Source organism: Sciurus vulgaris, assembly GCF_902686455.1.
Source record: "Sciurus vulgaris genome assembly, chromosome: 14".
Taxonomy (NCBI): domain Eukaryota; kingdom Metazoa; phylum Chordata; class Mammalia; order Rodentia; family Sciuridae; genus Sciurus; species Sciurus vulgaris.
Genome location: NC_136475.1, coordinates 79,673,891 through 79,695,081, shown reverse-complemented (window position 1 = coordinate 79,695,081; position 21,191 = coordinate 79,673,891). Strand labels below are relative to the sequence as shown.

Genomic DNA, 21,191 nt, shown 5'->3' with positions numbered 1-21,191 from the left:
TGGGTCCTTAAAACAGGAACACAATTTTTCCTCATGGACTACTGAGAGTGCCAGATGAGATAAGCTCTGAACTCTATAATGTCATAAGCTGATCTTGCCTCACCCTGTGGATTCTCAGTTGCAAGTCTGATGCCAACAAGTGGTAAAACCCACTCTGAGTCACCAGAGGACAGAAATGGAACTGCCTCTGAGGAAGCTCCCTGGCTTGGTGGGAAGGCTGAGCTTGGACGGTCCACCCTAAGGGCAGGGCCTGCCAGGGTGGCTGGTTCTGCTTCCGTAGAAGAGCTCAAGGGGGATGTGCAAATTAGCTGTAAGCCATCAACTATGGCCTTCAGGCTGCTACCTGATTACCAGTCATGAGACCTCTTGGGAGACCTGGAGCGTAGCATCAGTGAGCACAACGACAGACGACTGCGGAGGCCCGGGCAGGAGGCCCAAAAGAGACAGGCCCCAGAGGAACGTCTCAGAACGGCCTTAGTAGGAAGGGAAGAACACTGCTACTGGGTGGGAAGGGACCCTCAAGACCTCTTATCCCTAGGGCTACGGCCTTGAGAGTGGATGGGATGTCCCTCCACAGGTCCTCACACCTGCCCACGTTGAAGGAACACTCACCCGGGAATGCCACCAGCTTCCATCTTGTTGGCCACGGTGACATCGGTGGACCACACATCGTACTGCCAGCGCTTCTGGCCCAGGACGCCACCCAGCACAGTGCCCGTGTGCACCCCCACACGCATGTCCACCCCGGTCTTGGTCTTCTCCCGCACATACCTGCCAGGCACAGAGATGTCAGGGTGCAGCTCTCTGTGAGACAGTCTCCCTCTCCCTGCAAGAGGAATTCTGCACGAGTTGCCCTCCCCTCCAGGCTCAGGGGCCTAGCACATGCCCTGAGGCTTCCTGCTTCAGCCAAGTAGCTGCAACTGGGGTCAAGGTAGGCCAGGGCCTAGCACAGATCCAACAGTCACAGGTCAGTGGGACTTGGGGCAAGGTGTATGGGGGACACAGTACTCTCTTCCCCTGAGGGACCTCTAATTTCTCTCTTCTGATTGTTTGCTTATTTTTCATCACGCAATTACTAGAATATGCCCAGCATCCTGTATGCTGCAGACAGAGGTGAACAAACCTCTGTGAACAGCAACTTGCTGAACAACTCCAGAAAGATACTAATACAAAAATTCAAAAATTGGCCCTTAGGGAGGTAGTGGGGGTTAAAGTTTCTAATCCTGAACTAATGTCCCCCAAACCCTGGGGTGAGTAGGTTGTGTTTCTTTCTTTCCAGGTCAGTGGGAGAGGGGTTTAACCTGGGAGACTAAGAATGCAAAGCTGCTCCCAGAGGCCATGGGGAAGAGCAAACCAGACTTCTTGGCTCCATTAGAGGGAAGAAGCCTCCTAAGAGCTTCCTTTGCCACCTCTCCCCTGGGCCACCAGAAAAACCAGGTCCATGTGGAGCACCGCAAGGGGAAGGCACAAGGGGAAGAGGGTCCACCTCCATCAGCCCTTGCGGGTGGCTAGAGCAAAGGGCAGGTTCCAGTCCCACCCTACCGTCTCTGCGATGACCTCAGCAGTCACTTCATATTGACATGGGGAGGGCAATCCCTGAACTGATTTGTCTCGGAGGGTCATGGTGAGAAAACAGAAAAAGGGGAGAACCCCTGGGGAGGGGGACCTTAGTAAAACATGAAGCAGTGTGACGGATTTCACAAAGGCGACTGGTAGAATGTTGTGGCCAAAGGCTGGGAGGCATGGCCAGAGGCTGTGAAGAAGCCACCTCCTGACTTCCTGAGGCTGAGGACTGCGCCTTATCCCATTCCTCAAGCAGATCCCTGGCATCTGGTCAGACCAGTGAGGGGCCTCCTTCTCCACGGCCAAGGTCAAGAGTCATGACCCAGGAGCCCCTCCCCAGAGGCGCCCACTCACGAGATGGCCTCCACCATGGCGAGCCCCATGAGGATGGAGCAGACGGCGTGGTCCTCCCGGTAGTCAGGCAGGCCACAGATGCAGTAGTAACAGTCACCCAGGATCTTGATCCGCAGCTGGTGGTATTTCTGAAAGGGCAGGCATGTGTGTGCTCCCAGTCCCTCCTGGGCACAGAGGAGTGAAGGACCAATGGGAGTCACTGAGCTAGGGAATGACCCAGGGTAGTGGGGGGGTGGTACTTACAGCTGCCAGCTTGTCAAAGCGGGCAAAGAGCTCATTGAGCAGCTTCACAAGCTCCTGGGCACTACATGCAGACGACAGCTGGGTGAAGCCCACGATGTCTGCAAAAAGGATGCTGCAGGAGAGGGGACCCCAGGCAGTGAGCCCCAGACGCCCAACCAACTCCACTGCCAGCTCCTGCCAACTCTCAGGCCAGCCAGGCTGACAGTGGAAGAAGGTGTTGCTCACCCCCAGCACAGTGAGACTTTGGTGCTTCCAGGCAAATTCAGGACTCCGACACCGCAACTTATCCTTGCTGAAGTCCACTCTGCACGCCTCCCCCTCCAGCTGTACCTGGGGACCACCCCCTGCTGGTCAAACCCTACCCCTGGCTGAACACATCCTTCTTTTTAGAATCAGGGGTCATGGTTCTGTACCCTCAGAGCTGCCCCTAAATGGTGGGTGACCTCATAGGAACCCTTCCCTTCTCTTGAGTGACAGTCATGTAATGATGGAGAACAGGCTGCATGAGGCCCGTGGTAACTGTGTCCTCCACAGGACTGAGAAGTTCAGTGGAGCTGAGGTCCATGCAGTGGACGGCCTTGAGGTTTTGTCCCCAGGAAACCAAACCCGCAGTACTCAGCAAACCCCAGGAGGGCACATTCTTTTGGCCGTTCTGGGGATGGGCCTCAGCCAGCGCACCTGACATTCTCGTGTCGGTACATGTACATGGTGTTAAACTGCTGCTGGTCCTTCTGGCTCTCGTCTTTCTTCATGTCCTTCAGCATCTCATCAGCTACGTGCTTGGGCAGGATGGAGAGCATAAGGTTTTCCTGGGAGGAGGACGGGGTTGGAGAGGAAATTCAGTCTCTCTGGAAAGAAACCCCAACTCTGGTGAGAGGTGTTAGCCAGGAACAAAGACCTCCCTCCCACAGAGGCCCACACGCCGGCACTGGGGAGGTGGGGAGGACAGGCAGCTTGCCCAAGAGGGCCCAGTGTCACAACAGCCCCTTCCCAGCACTGATGCAGGTCAGAAATCCAGCTTAGTGTCACCCTCTGTCCACAGTGCAGTCATTCCCGTGTCAGCCACTGCACCGAGCCCTAAGTCCCCCTCCTGTCACTCACCATGTTTCACAGAGCAATCACTCACAAAGTTCAGATTCAATTGGATCTAAGATTGACAACATTCCCGGTGCCAGCGATACCACAGGCAGCAAGAGTTCTACCTCAGAGAACATAGGGTCTCATAGGGACACAGACCAGGACACCAGTGCGGTGTGGTGTGATACTGTCAGAGGGGAGAGCTGTGTGACACAGGAGGAGGTTGGGGCACCTTGAAGTTCTTCCTAGAAGTGAGTGCGGCCAAGTCTTGAGAATAAAGAGAGCGCTATATACTCAAAGGTACAGACACATAAGTGGCACCAGGTTCAGGGACCTGCAAGCATTTCCGTGGAAACAGAAACCCCTCGAGCTAGGTATGGACCAAGGGGCAGCAAACTGTAGTCTGTGGGCCAAATCTGGCTGTTGCCTGTTTTCATAATATTGTAGTGGCACCCAGTCACACCCATTTATTTACATGTTGCTGCTGGCTGTTTTCACGCTCCGACAACAGAGCTGGTAGTTGTGATGGAAACCATATGGCCCACAAAGCCAAAAATATTCACTATCTTTCTCTTTCCAGAAGTCTGTGGCTTGGCATCCAGGTGGATGGTGCCAGTCTCTGTAATACAGAACCAGGGAGGAGAAACATGTGAGGGGTAAGCCAGGAGTGTGGCTGAGGCCGTGCTATCTGAGGAGTCACTAGGTCTCGGGAGCTTAGGCCAAGCCAGCAAGTCTGGAAGCTGTGGCTGGGTGCGTGGTCCTAGGGAATCATGGGTTAGACTGAGAAGGGAAAGAGAAGACACTGTTGTCAGGAGTCAGAGGTAGGAGAGGAGTCAGAAGAGCCAGCCCTGCACCCTGGGAGGACAGTGATGATGGCTTTTGGTGAAGGACAATGGAGTTAAGAGACAGCCTCAAGCTGAGATTTTGCAGGACAAAGACTATAAACGTTCAAAGAGCAAGAGAACTGTGGCTGATGGCGAGGAAGTGACTAAACCAAGGTGTGTAGGCCAGGCAGCAAAGAAAGGGGGGCCATTCTGGGAGAAGCTGAGGCTGCCATCAAGGGTCAGAGACCATGAAGTAGCAGGGCAGGGAGGCAGTGCCCTGTAGTGAAGTAGCTCCTGGTAACAGATCAGAGTGCAGGCATGTGGTCCGGTGCTTAAAGGTGAGAAGGGAGCGGGCTCAGGGATGGTGAAGTGCTGGGGTGTGGCTGGAGGAGGTGGGGATCGACGCGTGGCTTTGGGGTATACATCTGTATCTGGCAAGTGGAGTCTCTCTCTGCTTCCTGATGACATGAGCTGCTTCCCTCCACACACTCTTCCGCCATGATGTTCAGCCTCATCTGGAGCCCCTGGGGAATGGAGCTGGCCTTCTGTGGACTAGGACCTCTGAAACTGTGAGCCCTCAAATAAACCCTTCCTCCTCTATAATTGTTCTGGTTGGGTCTTTTAGTCAGAGCAGCATAAGAACTGACTAGAACAGATGGCTAGAGGCTCTGGGTCCAGGCCGGCCAGAAAAACAAGAGCTAAAGTGCTTAGTTTTCCTCTTCTTCCATTTCCTCTACCATCGTTTAAAACCTCGTGAATGGCATCATACAAGTCAGGAAGGAGAAGCCAAAACAGCCCCATTGTGCCCTCCCTGGCACCACTTGAGCCTGGGAAGCAGTAGCAGAGCCTCCTGGGACCACACTGCCCAAGAAGAGCAAGCCTGGCCCTCAGTCCCCGAGTCCTCTGCCAGTGGGGTGGGGGCAGAGAAGAGCCCATGTGCAGGGCTGGGTGGGACCCTCTTGGGAGACCTGAGGTCCTCTCCTGGGACCTAACAAAGCAAGCACCAGGGAGTAGACTCTTGGCTTGAGGAAAAACTGAACCTCTGGGAAGGTTCTTAGGCAAAGCCAGAGCCCAGGCCCAGCCAGCTTGTGAGAGCAGCCAAGGCTCAGCAGCAAGCACTGGGGCTGGGTTTCTGAAGTCGGTTGTCCGGGCTCCCGGCCCACAGGAAGCGTGCTGCCTGGCACACATGGGCTCAGAAGGGCAGGAGGAGGCAGGCTTAGGATACATCCCTGGGCTCCATGGCCAGCCCAGACCCCAGCCTGCCAACACTCCCTGTGTGACACTGGGAAGTCACTAAACTCTCCTGTGCCTTGTTTCCTCAGTGGTAAAACAAGACTAGGTAACTCATTACTGTAAAGTGTGACACGCAGGAAGTGCTCAGTGTACCTCAGCCTTTCTCATGTCACTTGAGCAAAGTGTGACTGAGGATGTCAAGATGGCAGGTGTCTCACAAAGAAGAGGCCTAGTCTTCCTGGGCATCCAGGTGGGCCACAGGTGTTCAAGTTATGAGTCCCAGAGGGTGTCCCAAGGTCAGCAGAAACCCCCTGATCACTCAGCCAGGCCTTGTGAGCTGACTAGTGCTGGTGGGATGGTTAAGGGGACACAAAAGAAGGAGACCACCTTCCACTCAAGTCTCAGCCCCCCACTCCTGCCCGCCTCTCCCCATCTCCACCACATGTCCACACAGGGAGCTGCTGAGGTAAAAAAGGCCCAGAGGTGCCAGGAGTGTGGTGGCCCACCCAGGCTGAGCAAGGAGGGATGTGGAACCCAGGTCTTGGAAGGGCTCTGCCATCCTCCAGCCACCTGTGTGCTGCAACCCAGAAGCCAGGGCCCACGTGGTCAGGCCTTTCCTGCCCCCTCCCAGAGCCCTGTCCCTCCAGTAAAGCCCCTCTGGCTCCCTGTAGAACCTCAGGGATACCAGAGCCCAATCTGGTCCCCTGACCACAATCCCAATTCCCCTCTAAACACTGCCAAGCTCCTCAGGGGTAGCCCACACCTGCCTCCTCCTAAAGGAGTCTGGGCTCCAGGACTGTCAACCAATCGTGAATAAAAGGCAGGAGCACAAAATCAGGGCAGTCCTGGAGCTCAAATACAGTGAGAGGCTGAGAGCTTCTCTCTGGGGTGGGATGATCGGAACTTTCACTTTTTGCATGATAGATTTCCATAACAATTTTCAAGAGCAATATATGCGTTCTGAAGGTTAAGAGGTTATATCAACCTTAAAGATATAAGAAAGAAGCTGAGGTTGTAACGTAAGGTCATCAATTTACTTCTTTTTATTTTTGTGGCAGTGCAGGGGATTGAACCCAGGGCCTTGCGCATGTGAGGCAAGCACTCTGCCAACTGAGCTGTATCCCCAGCCCACCAATTTACTTCTGTGGTTATGGAAACCTCACAGTCAGCCTCAAAAGGTTAAGTACAAACAATCCACCTTAAGTCACACTGATAACAAGATGGGTTTTAATAAGAAGTAGGTGCATCCAAGGGACAGGACAAATAGAAATAGGTGAGAAATGGGCGAAGCAGATGGCTGCGGGTGTAGGGGCAGGAAAGGACAGAAGGCAAGTGGAGATGAGAGGGCAGGACAAGGCCAATTGGCAGCAAGGAGCTGGGATTTTTCATTTTCCGAGGTCCTGGGGATGGAACCCGGGTCTCATGCCTACTAGGCCAGTGCTCCACATCCGTGCTACGCTCCCTCCCCGGCCACAGGGACTCCTGTGATGGCCCATAACCAGGCCTCCCTGGCACCAGGCCTGTGGCTCCTCTCCTGCAATCCTCCTGCAACCTGGCATCTGAACTTCCTCTGTGCCTTTGACCCCTGTGCACGGCTCCCTCCCTGGCCCCGCTGCTGCTTCTCCAGGGGCCCTGGGCCTAGCTCCTTGCCCGCCAGGGTCCATTGCTTTCCCCAGTAGCTCTCGGTGTTGATAAACCACTCAGCTTTCCTCTGTACCTCCCCGTCTAGCTCTGCTTCTGACATCGTTTTGTTTGCTTGTTTGTTTGTTTTGTATTTTTTTTTAGGGCTGGGGATTGAACCCAGGGCCACTTTACCACTGAGTTACATCCCTAGTCCTTTTTATGTTTTATTCTGAGACAGGGTCTCGCTAAGTTGCCCAGGCTGGCCTCAAACTTGTGATCCCCTGCCTCGGCCTCTCTGGATTACGGGTGTGTGCTGCCACAGCCCGCTCTGATGTTACTCTCTGGAACACCCCTCCCTACTCACGCCTTTCAACACCCCCTCACATGCTACCTCTCTAGAAAGCCCCTGACCCCTACCCATATGCGCCTGTTCCTTCCTCCTCCTTTATACCAACTTTGTTGGTGTCTTTCTGCTGGTGCCGGACATTGCCTGCCTGTATGTTTCAGAGAGTCTGAACTCGTCCCTAATCTAAGCCCTTCTGAAGGGTGTGCAATATTAGCTGTAGATCTTCTAGAAAAACACTCTTACACAGGTAGAGGATCCCTGATAACCATTCTTGGGGCCTATGTTAAAGACTCCCAAACCCTATCACCTGTGTTCCTGGGGAAGGAAGGAGGCTGGGGTCCAAGTACGCCTGCTGGTGGGTCCCACAGAGGGGTGCAGAGCGGAGGGGAGAGGGGTCACCCAGAGTGGTCTAGGATTGCTCTGGGGCCCAGAGCTAATGAATGGGACTTGGGTCTCCCCAGAATAGAGGCAGGGCCTGCTTTCCCTAAAATAGAAGTTAAATGCTATATGTTTCAGGAATCACAAGAATGTTCTAAGCCTTTGACCCATTAATGGCTCTCCTGGGAATTTATCCAGAGGAAATAATCAAAAAGAAGTAAAAAGATATATGCGCAAGAAGGTCTGCACTGCAGCATGACAACACTCGTGGGAAAATCTAAGTAGCCCAAGTGCTCAGTAAATGGCCAGTCCAACAGTGACACTTCTAGACATAGATTATACAGCCTTAAAAATAATCATCATGATCCTTTTCACCAAGATGGTGCCAAAAGCAAAGAAGGAAGCTCCTGCCCTTCCCAAAGCTGAAGCCAAAGTGCAGGCTTTGAAAGCTGAGAAGACAATGCTGAAGGCAATCACAGCCACAAGATGACCTGCCTGGACCTACCCTCCAGTGCCCCGAGACACTGGAGGCAACCTGAACACCTTTGGAAGAGTGCCCCCAAGGGCAGCAAACTTGACCACCACGCTCTCATCAAGTCCCCCTGACCACTGAGTCTGCCACGAGGAAGACAGAAGACAACACGCTCCGTTTACTGTGGAAGTCAAGGCCAAGAACACCAGGCCGCAGAGAAGCTCACGGCAGGGCGTGGCCCAGGTCTGGTGGCGAGAAGGTGTGTTCAGCTGACTCCTGATGATGATGTTTTGGATATTGTCAACAAAATTGGTATCACCTAAACTGAACCCAGATGACTAATTCTAAATATTAAAAAAAATAATAATCATGATGAAAACCATTATAATAAGAAAATCATAAGAGAGAAGAGCGGGACACAAGACTGTATTCTGTGAAGATGGGCTGGAGAGGTGGTGGTTGTTTTTTCAAAATCATTTTTAAACTAGAAATAAACACAAAACTTCCTGTTGCCTCCAGCTGTGATCCTAACCTAACCTCAGCTTCTCTGTAACTGCCACAGACTTCCGAGGGAGATCCTCAGGGTCCTTGTGTCGGCTCCAGTCTTCCAAGACGGCTTGGACATAATCTGAGAAAGGAGACTATCCAGGTAGGAAGCAAGGGGACCCACAGCCCACAGCCAAGATGGGGAAGGGGAAGCGATGGCCTCGTAAGGAGCCAAATGACAGAACCATCACCCTGGTCTGGCTTTTCTGCAGTTCTCATGAAGCAGCAACTCCATGCACACGGACACTACTGACCAATAATCAAAACTGTCCCTCTTCTTTGCTAAGACCTTGCCTCTGCCTTACGCTTCATATATGTGCAATACTGCCTCTATTTTGCAGGTGACCAAACAGGCAGAGGAGATGTTTGTTCCAGGTTCCAAAGCTAGTGGCAGACCCATGACTCAAATCCAGGGCTCTCTGAATCCTGGAATAGGTGAGTTTGTGTGTGTTTATGTGTGTGGATGTACTTTTGACATCACTGGATAATATTTTGTCATGGATGTGCAGGTCCGGGAAGTGCCCAAACCTTACCTAGTAAGGCGCTGACAATGCTACTTGAGAAAACCTCACAGGCCTTTTTTCTGGGGCTGAAGCCACTGGAAAATTCTATGGGCCCACAGTCCTTGATAGATCTGGCCAGCTGTTTAGAGGGAGGGCCCGCCCTGCTGAAGAGGACCGCTACAGCAGGTCACTCTGCACTAGGGCTGCCATAGTCCTCTGGGTGGCCACCCCTGAGCAGAGGTGAGGGAGACACAGGTGCTGCTCCAGTGTATTCTACATCCTAAGAAGAATGGCAGTCACCCATCCTTCATCACCCATCCTCCCTGCACCTCTGCTCTCATCCCTCCTCACAGACTGAGAAAAGGACAGGCCACTCACAGCAGATACCTGTGGCTGACCGTGACCTCTGCAAGTAACCAATACCACCAAACCAGCACAGCCTGAGGCACTGACCCCCACCCCACCTCCAAAGCACCAAGAGTCCTGGGCAGTAGCTACACTCCCAACTCAGGAGGTGCGGGGAGGAAGATAGAAAGTTCCAGGCTAGTCTGGGCAATTTAGCAAGTTCTTGTCTCAAACTCTAAAAATGTGGTGATGTAGCTGGAGTGTGTCCCCAGTACAGGGGGTAAAAAACAAAACTGAATTTAAAACTTTAATCTCATTTCTTTAAAATTCTTAGTAACTTAAATTCTAATGCTGAGAATTCATTGAATATCATTATTCCTATGTGTTTTTACATATTAATATATATTAAATGTACATTCAATGAATATATCAATTGAACATTTATATATAACTGAATAATGATATTTGTCATTAGGTGAATTTTTTTGACCAATTTCAGATGTTTTCATCTTGTCTCTCCTTTATCAAAATTACTCATATATACTGAGAAGTTACCTTTCCCAGCTGATGCTTTTTAAGGTTTGCAGTGCCCTTTTAAAATTTTGGCATGTGGGAACTTCACTCTTAGCCCATGACTTTTGGAGGGCAGTAAAAGTTTTCCAGAGAACTGGACTGTGGGAAAATGGTATTTCCTTAAGGTGAAGCTAATTTTATCTAATGGTCTAGACCAAGAGAGGGCATATCTGCTGGAGGTTGAGGAGGCTGATGTGGAGACAGTAATGGCTAACTCCAAAGGCAGCTCTGCTGAAGAGACAAAGCATTTTAGAAATTAAAAAATCTTGTCAGAGAAGAGAGATGGCCTCATGATCCAAGGCAGAGCCAAGTTCACTGAGGCTGGGGTTAGGCTGCTAAGACCCCGTCAAGTGTTGGGAAAGCGCTTCACCCCTCTGGACTTCATTGCTCATCTATATAATGCATGACCTCTTAGGCCTCTTTCATTGTTCAAAATGTAAAATGTTCTAGAAGGAAAACTTTTCAGAAGACACAGAGGATGAATTTATAAAATGTGAGGATGGCATGTCACTAGGACAGCTGGTTAATACAGATTTTACTCCAAAGTGATCTGGTGAGTCATACGGGATGGCATTCAAAAGGGATAAATTAATCTCTACGTGAGTCCCCAAAGCCAACTGCAGGAGAACAGAATGAGGGAGGCAAGATGTATCAATATTGGAGGGGGAAGTCTACCATACAGATGTCATTACATTTAAAATGAATTCACAGCATAAAATGGCGACCTCAACTAGCCCCTTGGTCCTGAGCTGGGTAGACAGAAAGTAAAGGCCCAGAAAAAGACTTACTCCAGTAGGCTGTCTTCAGGCCCAGGTACCTGCTATTCCATTAAGAAAATGAGCACCTCGGCTTTCACCACGGAGTGCCATGAGGTAAGGGAGCTGAGGCTGGGATTCAGGGGGTGCTGAGGGGTGGGGGTGCACCTGGAGAAGAGAGGGCTCTATAAAATAAGGATCACGCAGCTGGCCTTGGTCCCAAGGTGGAGGAAGGCTGTGTATGGAAAAGGGAAGAGGCTAGCTTCAGAGCCTCACAAGAGAAGGCCAACCAGGAAAGGCTGCCGGGAACAGACACTTGCTTTCAGAAGGGGAAGGATTTTTAGTCACACAATCAAAGAACACGCTGGGCTGAGACATGGTGAACGCTTGTCCCTGGACACTGGGTGAGAAGCCGACAGGAGGGAATCAAGCCAGCATGGAAGGGTGGCCAGTGGAGGGGGATCCAGCCACATTCCAGGAGCTGAGGCCTGAGGTACTGAGAGGGGCTCTGCACGGAGGGAGGCCTTCTCGGTCCCTCCTGAGCCTGGCAGTGCCTGAGGTGACCCTAAAAATATAGTATGGTAACAAAATCAAGGCCCTGCCCCTCTCTGGGGGGCAAAAAAATAAAAGCCTGGAGAGAGAACAAACCCTGAACGTCCCTGGTAGGAGTTCTGGGTAAAGCAAAAGCACCACCAGATCTGGTGGAAGACGAGCACCCGTAAGTGATGTGCAGCCCTGGGTAGAGGGTTGGTAGGGTGATCCTGGTCCCTGGGAGAAGAGGCCAGAGGTCCAGGGCAGGATGCCTGGCCTCCTGACCTCCTAGATCTGGATCCCCTCATCTGAAGTCAGGTTTAGAGAGCTGCTCAGGTGGGCTGTGAGCCCTGCCAGTGTCTATCAGCATGGCCTCTGCCAGGCTGTGAGAAGCAACCAGTCAAGTGCCTTCATCCCAGCTGTGACTCATGCCAGGCTTCACCTTGTGCTAGCTCAGGACTGAGGTGGAGGAAGGAGGCCAGCATTGCTCCCAGGGGCCCAGAGCTGTTCCCACTGATGCTCTGATGAGGCACTCAGGAGTTAATTACAGCAAGGCAGCCCAGAGGGATTTGGGTAAATGAACTTGGCTGTTGAGAAGCCAGGTATCTACAACATCCTTGTAAGAGAGCAGGAGAGATTCAAGTGTGGAAAGAGACCATCAGAGTCTAGGTGGCTGGGTGTCTGTGTGAAGTCTTCCTGTCTGAAGGGTGAGTGACCAAGCACACACCCATGTACATCCTGTGTATGTGTGGTGTGCTTCTGAACAAACAGGTGTCACTGTGAACCATTTCAGCTGTGAGCAAAACCACAACTGTTCAGTAAATATGGGGTTGTTCTGTTTCCAACTTATCCAGATTCTTGGAGCTTTCAGGCCATTTGGAAGGTAAAAGGTCACTGGGTCCTCCAGGTGCTCATCCTGATCTGACTACCTAAGCAGAGGGGGCTGTGGGAAACAGGAAATGAAGAGCAGGAGGAACAGGCCTGTATCTGGAAGAGCTCAGAGCCGATAGCTCACCCCATACTGTGGAAAGAACAAAGGACCACAATGGGTGAACTCTGGAAACTCTAATGTCACCACCAAAAGATGCCTCTCTCCAAAAGATGTGATGACAACCTCAGTCACTCAAAGAACATCTATGCAATCCCTGAGCTAAGGGCAGGGAAGGTCAAAGATAAATAGTACTCCAAAGAGCACCATGGATGGGCAAGGTGGTCCAGTCACATGGGGACATGACTGGCCTCCCAGGGCAGGGGTGGTTCACCATCTTCAGTGCTGAGCATGTGCCTGGACGTGCTCAGGCATGGAGTCCCATTGGCCTGGACTCCTAAGCAGGGTCACTGTGTAGGCCAAGATGACTACAGTCTCAGAAGACAGCCCATTGGGCCCAAAGATAGCCACATGTGTGTGGTACCAGCAGCCCTTGCCAAAAGTATCTGCACAGAGCAGGTGCTCCTTAGAGGTTTGGTAAGTTAATGAGCTGTCAACTAGGAGACATGGCCCAAGGGGCAAGCCATCACCCTCTAGAGTGGCACTAAGAGAACTTTCTGCAATCATGGAAATGTGGTTTCTGTGCTTCCAAGATGGTAGCCCCTAGCCACATGCGGTTATTGAGTGCATTGAATGTGGAATGTGGCTAGTAAGACTGAGGGACTGGCTGGGTGCGGTGGTGCACGCCTGTAATCCCAGTGGCTCCGCAGGCTGAAGTAGGAGGATTCCAAGTTCAAAGTCAGCCTCAGCAAAAAGTGAGGTGCTGAGCAACTCAGTGAGACCCTGTCTCTAAATAAAATACAAAATAGGGCTGGAGATGTGGCTCAGTGGTCGAGTGCCCCTGATTCATCCCTGGTACCCCCCCCAAGAAAACCCCAAAGAACTGAGGGTCTAACTTTTAAATTTAATAAATTTAAACAACTACATATGGCTAGTGGCTACCATATTGGACAGTGCAGCTCTAAAACACTGTAGCAACCAAGGAAACCATGTACCAACTCTGAGAGGCAGAGAGCAGCTGCCTGGAGCCAGGTGTTGAGGAGGGTGCTAAGGTCACATCTGTGAGTGGTAAGAGCGAGCGCTTGCATATCTGCCGTGAAGCACTCACTACCTATTGTCACTGACCCAGAAAAAGCAGCTCGGTGCCATCCTGGGCCTGAAGGCCCAAGCAAATTAAGCAGACAAGAGTTTCCACCTGTACTGAGTAGTCATGGTTTGGCCTTCCTCCTTTTGCCACCAGCTAATGAAGGATTAAACCCCACCAGTGCTGGACCCCCCACCTTCGGTGACTCACTATACCCTCAACTGCCCAGTCTCCCGTTCCACCCGGCAGTTCAGACCCATGGGCTCTGCCATCGGAGCACATCCGGAAGAGCCGCCCCCAGCGCTGCGTCACCTGTTCTGATCTGAACCAAGGTCATCCCCACTGAAATTACTGCATGGCTTCTCACCCACCTCCCTGCTTCCACGCTTTCTCTCCACCAGCAGCCACATCGCTCCGTTGAAGACCTACGACCCTCCCGCGGCCGCCATCTCCCTCAAGGAAGAGCCAAGGCCCCTGCGGGGCCCCATCAACCTGGCCCACACCCTCTTGCCTGGCTCCTGCCTCTCTTCCCCTCACTCCTGCTCCAGTTGCAGTGACCTCGCTGGGACACACTCAGGGCCTGGCACTCACTGCCCCCCACACCTGCGGCTCAAGCCCTCCCTGCCTTCAGTTCTCTGCTCCCATCTCACTGTGGAAAGCTGCCACCTCCACTGCCAGGCTCCCCCTGAGCTCTGACCCTCACCTCTCAGAGCTCACCTGTTTATTTCATGTCTGCCACCCCGACTGAATCTGTTCTGCTCACAGCTGTGTCCCCCAGGGGCCAGCACAGTGCCTGAAATGCTTGTGGTGACTGTTCTTATAGACCTCTTAACATCCTATTCTGTTCCCATTTCCCAGACAAACTGGGCTCAGAGGGCATGAGTACCTGGCCCCAGGTCATGCGGTTAAGTGGCCTAGCTAGGAGCCCATGTTGCCAGACACTGCCACTTTCAATGGCAGTCAGTCAAAAACCCAAGTTATTATGTAGAATGGGCAAATAAAGCTTTTTTGTTTTTACTTTTGTTTTGTTTTTCAGTACTAGGAATTGAACCAGGGGCTGAGCTACACCTCTAGTTCTTTTTATTTTTTTATTTTGAGACAAGGACAGGGTCTCACTAAGTTGCTGATGCTGGCCTCAAACCTCCTGCCTCAGCCTCCTGAGTCACTGGGATTACAGGTATACGCCACCACTCCTGGCTGGGCAGTCTTTAGTATTAGAAAACTGTAAACTCTGGGAAGGTCAAATGGAACAAACACCCATGGGCCCAAGGACGACTTAGCGAATTCTCCTGGGTCTCCCAAATAGAGCCTCTGCAGGAGGAGGGGTCGGCTATTACATGACTTACCTCATTATTAAATGAGATAATCCAGTAAAAATGAAGGTCGGCAGGTGTTCAGTGAACTACCTGTTTTACCAAATGCAACTCCATTCCCACAGCAAGGTAAGGGCAGGGATGCAGCACAACAGCAGCCACTGCAGCCAGGGATCCGACCCACAACTGCTGGAGGGACTGGCCAGGGCTAGGGACTGACCCAACCCGACAGCTCCAAGCTCAGGAGGCACATAGCCAGCAGTGCCATCCTCATCACCACTGCCACCAGGAGCCACCACATCTTCAGGACAACCTGTTCTTTATGGGCTTAGCACCTGCATTATCTAAACTGTGCACGTGATTTGGCAGATCCTGCAATATTGGTGTGGAGAACATTCTGTGAAGTCCAAGAGGTGGGAACAGGAACCAACTGAAGCGAATCTCAACTTCATCCCGTGAGGAAGGCACCTTCTGGCTCTTCTTACAGCAAGAGTCATTCCAGGCTAAAAGAAAAGCTAAGGACGGTAGACATGTTCACGAACGGTCCTGCGGAGAAGCTAAGGTCTCAGGCTTATTTCAAGGCTGATGCAGGGGGAGGGTCTCTGGTTCCCATCAGGCAGATGATGGTTTGATCCACCTGCCTTTGATGCTGGTGACCCTGGGACACTGCCACAGTGAGGAAGATGCAGGGCTTCGCAGAGATGAAGCACACTCCTCCCTTGCTACACCAACCCCTCCTCTCCTGGCTCTCAGAGGCTCCCCAAGGAGGCAGGTCCCCACCCCCACCCCCACTGCCAGGTCAACAGCTGGCGCCTAAGCATAGCCCCAGGACAAGAGGTAACAGGCCTCTCTGTTCCGACTCCCCTCTCCCCCACCAACCTCCTGTAAGAACAGGGCTCAAGGTTGCAGCTACTCTACGGTCACCTTATCCTCTAAGCCAGAGGTCTTGAGGGGAAACAGTGAAGCCTGGGCAAAGGTCAGAGAGGGGACAGAAAAACTAGCAGCAGAAGCCAAGCTGACGAAACAGCAGTGTCCCAGGGCTCGAGGGCAGGGCTCCCAGGAGAGAAGCCTGACGCTCCTGGCTAGTGGGCAGCTCTCCCCTCGACTGCCCGAGGTCGCCCACCTAGGAAGACACCAGGGCTCAAAGCAGCATCCTAGTCACAGGTTCCTGGAGCCAGGTTAAAGCAGAGGGGCAGAGCAGGGCAGCTGTCTGTCCCTGCTCATTCTCGTAGGAGCCACACGGAAATCCAACCTGTGTCCCCCAGGGTGCCCTGGATGAAGACGGTGGACGGCACAGTCAGCCCTGGGCTCTCCTCATAGGTGCCTGGGCCAGTGGGGACTGAGGGCAGTCTTATCCTCTGGAGCAGGACGAAGTGCAGAGGAGGCTTGCTTACGAGGGCGTGAGCTGCAGGAAGTCCTGGCCCGCGTGACCACCACCCTTGTCACCCTCCATCTCCCTCATCCTCCCAAGCACCCCTACTGCCTGGGGAGCGATTCTGAGTGTGGAATTCATAGAGGTCTGCAGTGTGTGTCTGGAAACAGGTGTGTGTTGCACGGATTTTCTGGATGCCTGCTGTTGCCAGGAGGCAGTTGGGGTGCTAAGTAACACTCAAGGTCCCAGCTAAGCCCTGCTATGAGGTCACATGGGAATCACAACAAACAACTCCAGATCTTTGCTCTGGGCCTCGGTTCTACCCTAAGATGCCCAGGGAGACAAGAGGAGACTGGAGAGAGGCCTAACGTGTACCTGAGCAGCCCCATTCCACAGGTAGCTGCCACCAGACTGCTCACAGTCAGATCTGTGCCTTTGAGATGCGAAGAGAGCCCCTCTGCATTCCAGGGCCATATTCAGAGAGCGTCACATCCATAAGGCCTCTGAGTGGGCCAAGTCCCTGCTCTGCAGAGGAGGCTTGGGCCGGGATGGGGGGCCGATTCAGGGTGGCAAAGTTGCAGGGTTCCAGACCCCTCTTGCTACCCATAAGCTATCTGTCTTGACCTACCTGTTGAGAGACATCTGCCCTGGTGAAGAGGCAGAGGGGGCAACTGTGTGCAAAGGGACTGGGCTGCCTCACACCCTGGAGAGGGGGGCAGGTGGGCATGGCTGTCCACCCAGTCCGCACGAGCAAGAAGCTGGTCCTCTCCATAAAGGCGGGAACAGGCTCCCTGGGGCAACGATAGAGACCAGAGCCACAGAATCCTGGGCAGGAAGCCTGCACCCAGCTCATCCTCCACTTCATTTCATGGCAGAGGAAGAGAATGAGTCCAGAGACGACTCCACAGCCATGGCAGGAGGGTGCATCCCTCCACCGCAAAGTAAGACCAGAAGGAGGCCCCTTCTCCAAGGAAGAGATCACGGCACTCAGAACTGGGGCTGAGAATGTTTTAAAAACTGTTAGCATAGGGACGGCCTGGTGTGGCATTAGCCTCGACTGTTCCTCCACGGGAGCCGTGTGCAAACCAGCTTCAGTGCCTGCGCCTCCACAGACCTTTCCCAAAGTGTTTCCCCATCTACTGTCTCCTGTTCATTCTCACCATGGGCTTTGATAGGAGGAAAGTGAAACAGGATTGTGTGACCTCCATTACTGGCCTGCACTCAGGGCCCAAGGCGGGCTGGCTGATGCTCCTGGGATGTTAAACCAGCCCAGAGCCCAGGCTGCTCACAGCACCATTCACGTCAGCCCTGCTGCCTAGGGAGGGAGCAACCTCTGTTCCCACTGGAACGGAGGAGGCGGGTGCGTGGCCCAGCCAGCTCCCATCTACTGCCCCCTGCCTCCTTCAGCCAGCACGTCCCCAAGGGCTGGAGCCACGTCACAAGGCTAACAGTACTACAGGCCTTCATGGTTTCAGACTCACTCTGCCTTCTTACTTCATGTGACTCCCAGACAACTCCGCACCAACAGGTTTTTGTTTGTTTGTTTGTGCTAGGGAAGAACCCAGGGGCATGCTTTTTAATCTCAGTTTTTCAGAAGACTAAACTGAAGATAGGGAAACAGAGGACTAATGTCACACAGGGAGAAGGTGGGAAAATCAGTGCTTCCTGTCCCCCAGAAAACACTGGCAGAAGCAGTAGATGCAAATCCCATGTCCCAGTTTGCCTGTGGGTCCTCCCACCCACTCTGGCACAGACTCCAGTGCCTGTCACAGAGAGAGGAGGCTCAGGGCTGTGGGAGTGTGTGATGGTTCCTGTCTTCTGTCTTCAAAGGAAAGGACTGCCCCAGGGCATCAAGGGTTCCCCAAGCAAAGAAGTAGCTTCTAGATAAACAAGGAAATTCTAAGCACCTAAGTGCACTCTCATTCATTGCCAGGAGGAATATAAATCATTTAAGACTGTGTGCGGGACAATCTGCAGTATTCGTCAACATTAAAAATGCACATGGCTGGCCCCTCAAGAAGTTAAACACAGAGCTACCCTATGACCTGGGTATGTTCCCCAGAGAAGGGAAAGCAGGGGCTCAGAGAGACAGTGTACACCCATGTTCACCGCAGCACAGCCACAATGGACAAAAGGACAAACAACAAAGAGAAGGCCAACGGATAAACAACTGGAACGTCCTAATGGATAAACAAACTTCAGCGTACACACAGTGGTCTGGAGGAGGAAGTTCTGACAGCACGCCACAACAGAGATGCGCCTGGGAGATTCCACTGAGTCGAAAGAGGACAGTGGGCGCATGACGCCCCGTACAGGACACACCTAGAACTGGGCACAGTCAGAGACAGACAGTACAGCGTGGTCATCAGAGCCTGCGGGATGAGGAACTCCTGCTTAACAGGCAGTTTCTGTTTGGGATGATGAAAAAGTTCTGGAAATGAACAGTGGTGATGGCTGCATAGCCCTGCGAATCTGCGTAATGTCCCTGAATTGTTCACTTAAAAATGGTTAAAATGGCAAATTTTATACTATGTGTGCTTTACCACAATTTATATATACATATATATGGTTTTGTAAAATCACAAGCCCTGTGATGTGGCAGTTCCTTTCCTAGGTTCCCATTCCTCAGACACGTGAGCACAAGCATGACTGGTGTCCCTCGGGAGGATATTTAGTACAGTGACGTCTGCAGTAGCAAAAGATCGCAATTCACCTAAATGTCTTCCTAGATGATTCCAGAGAAATAAATTACATCATATCTGTAGAACAGAATGTGACACAGTCATTAAGAAGGACAAAGTAATATGAACTTAGAATGCTCTGAGATAGGAGGCAAAGAGATCCAGTGCTGAAGAATGATAGGCCACCATTGCGTGTGAGTGCTGTGTGTGTATTTTCTGCATTCACACATTTGGAAGTTAAGTGGAATACCTGCATGATACACACAATTATCTCTAATACAAAAAAAATAAGAGCGCTCGCCTGATGGATGGCGATCTGGAAGGTGAGCGAAGTAGAGGGGACATTTACTTCTTCCTGGTACTCTTTTTTTCATACCTTTGTAACGTTTTACCTTGTGCATTTTTAACAATTTTAAAACAATAGCTTTTGATTCTTGCTATTACAGAGGAGCTTATATCAGACTGAACACTTCATCCAAGAGCAACTCTAAAATCCAGATAAAATACAAAAAGACCCTAGGTCTTCAACAGCAATAGGAAACAACTGAGGTAGCCAAGCTTGGGGGACCAAGATCTCAGAGGGAAGAGGAACAGGTTTAGGTGAACCGGGCATGCTCCACACCCTTGCCTGCGACCAGCAGAGGCTGAGCAGAGGGCAATGGAGACCTTCTCAGGGCTGGAAAGTCAAGACTACTGAGAAGAGAGTCCAAGGCAGCTAGACTAGAAAATCTGAGATGCCAGAGAAAAGAGAACCACAGAACAGTGAGCCTGGCTTCTGGGTCTCTAGTCTGCATGTGCTTGGGGTGAGAGAATGAGAATCCAAGCAGAAAGTGACAGCAAGAGGCGACAGGCAAAGGGTAGTTGCAGCAGTGGCACAGTGCTGGGGACTCTCCCAAGAGTGGGACCAGCCTTTTAATTAAGACCACTGAAGGGCTATTTCCTAAGAGCAGGCATAGAACAGAAGCAGACCAGCTCCCAGGCCAGTCCAGCCTTAGATCCTCTCCACCTCACACTGGATCAATGTGATCTGCTCGCACGCTGGCCATCTGCTTTAGAAAAAGCTCCCTGAAAAGACACAGCACCGTTCAGAAATGCTACTATCTTCCATATACGATATCCACCACTTAATAAAAACCTGTCCAAGAGACAGGACCAGAATATAGAAAGATGCAGGACCATCACATTTCAGAAACTCTGTCAGTCAAGGACTCTAAAGCAAATGTTTAATAAGTTCCCCCCAAATAGACGACAGAAGGGTCTGCTTAACCAGAGCACTGGAGTTCAATTTTAAAAATTAAATGGAAATTCTAAAATTGAAGAAAACACAATAATTGAAATTAAGGATTTAATAAATGAGCAGAGGATAGGACAGATTGATTCAACTACACCAAGGAAGGAAGGATTAGAAAACTGGAATTTAGGTCAGTAAAAATAATCAATCTGAAAGCACAGAAATTAAAAAAAAAAAAAAAAAAAAAGAAGAAGAAGAAAAGAGACAATGACTTATGGGGATATTTAGAGTCCTCGAAGTAAAAGACAGGATGGGGCAGAAGCAATAAAAACATACTGGCTGAAAATTTTCAAGCCATCAATTCAAGAAGCTCTTTGAATACCAAGCAGTATAACTACAAAGAAAACCCTAGGTGCATCACTGAAAACTGAAGCCTAAGAGAAGGTTGCAAAAGCTACCAGAGGAAAAAATAAGCGTTACTATACCCGGAGCAGTGCATCTAATAACTGGCATTTCTACAGCAACGATGAGGTGGAGGACAATGGAACGGCACCTTCAAGGGGCCACAAATAAAAGATGAGCAACCTAAAATCCTTTATCTGCAAAAAATGTTGCTCTGGTTTGAATGTGTCCTCTCCAAAATTCAGGTGTTGGCAGTGTGACAGTGTTAAGAGACCGGGCCTGGAGAGGTGTCAGACCATGAGGGTGGCTCCTCACTCAGCGCTCGGTGGCTTCCCCCCTGCCCTGTGCAGACACAGCCAGGAGGCCCTCCCCAGACCAGAGGACAGCACCCTCGTCTAGGACTTCCCGGCCACCAGCACGGTAAAGAATACATTTCTGTTCTTTATAAAGTTATCTAGTTCACATATTCTGTTGAGGCAGCACAAAATGGATTAAGAAAGGTATCTTTCAAAAATGAAAGCAAAAGAAACACATTTCCAGGCAATTAGAAATGGAGAGAAGGGCTGGGGAGATGGCTCAGTTGGTAGAGTGCTTGCCTCGCAAGCACAAGGCGCTGGGTTTGATCCCCAGCACCGCAAAAAAAAAAAAAAAAAAAAAAAAATGGAGAGAATTCACTGCCAACAGATTTCTGTGAAAAACAACACTAAAGTGAATTCTTCAAGAAAACAAGGCACAGAATGAAGATGGGGGAGCG

General features: G+C 51.4%; 1 protein-coding gene across 2 annotated transcripts in view; it reads right to left on the bottom strand.

Moving 5' to 3' along the window:
* ADCY3 (adenylate cyclase 3) overlaps window positions 1–21,191 on the bottom strand; it is an 80,454-nt gene that overhangs the window by 15,978 nt on the left and 43,285 nt on the right. For both annotated transcript variants that reach the window (XM_079109625.1, XM_079109626.1), the window contains 4 exons: window positions 2,839–2,969; window positions 2,161–2,272; window positions 1,918–2,045; window positions 613–771 (listed from right to left, as the gene is read on the bottom strand). In XM_079109625.1, coding sequence (XP_078965751.1) covers window positions 613–771; window positions 1,918–2,045; window positions 2,161–2,272; window positions 2,839–2,969 — 530 coding nt within the window. The remainder of the gene's footprint in view (window positions 1–612; window positions 772–1,917; window positions 2,046–2,160; window positions 2,273–2,838; window positions 2,970–21,191) is intronic.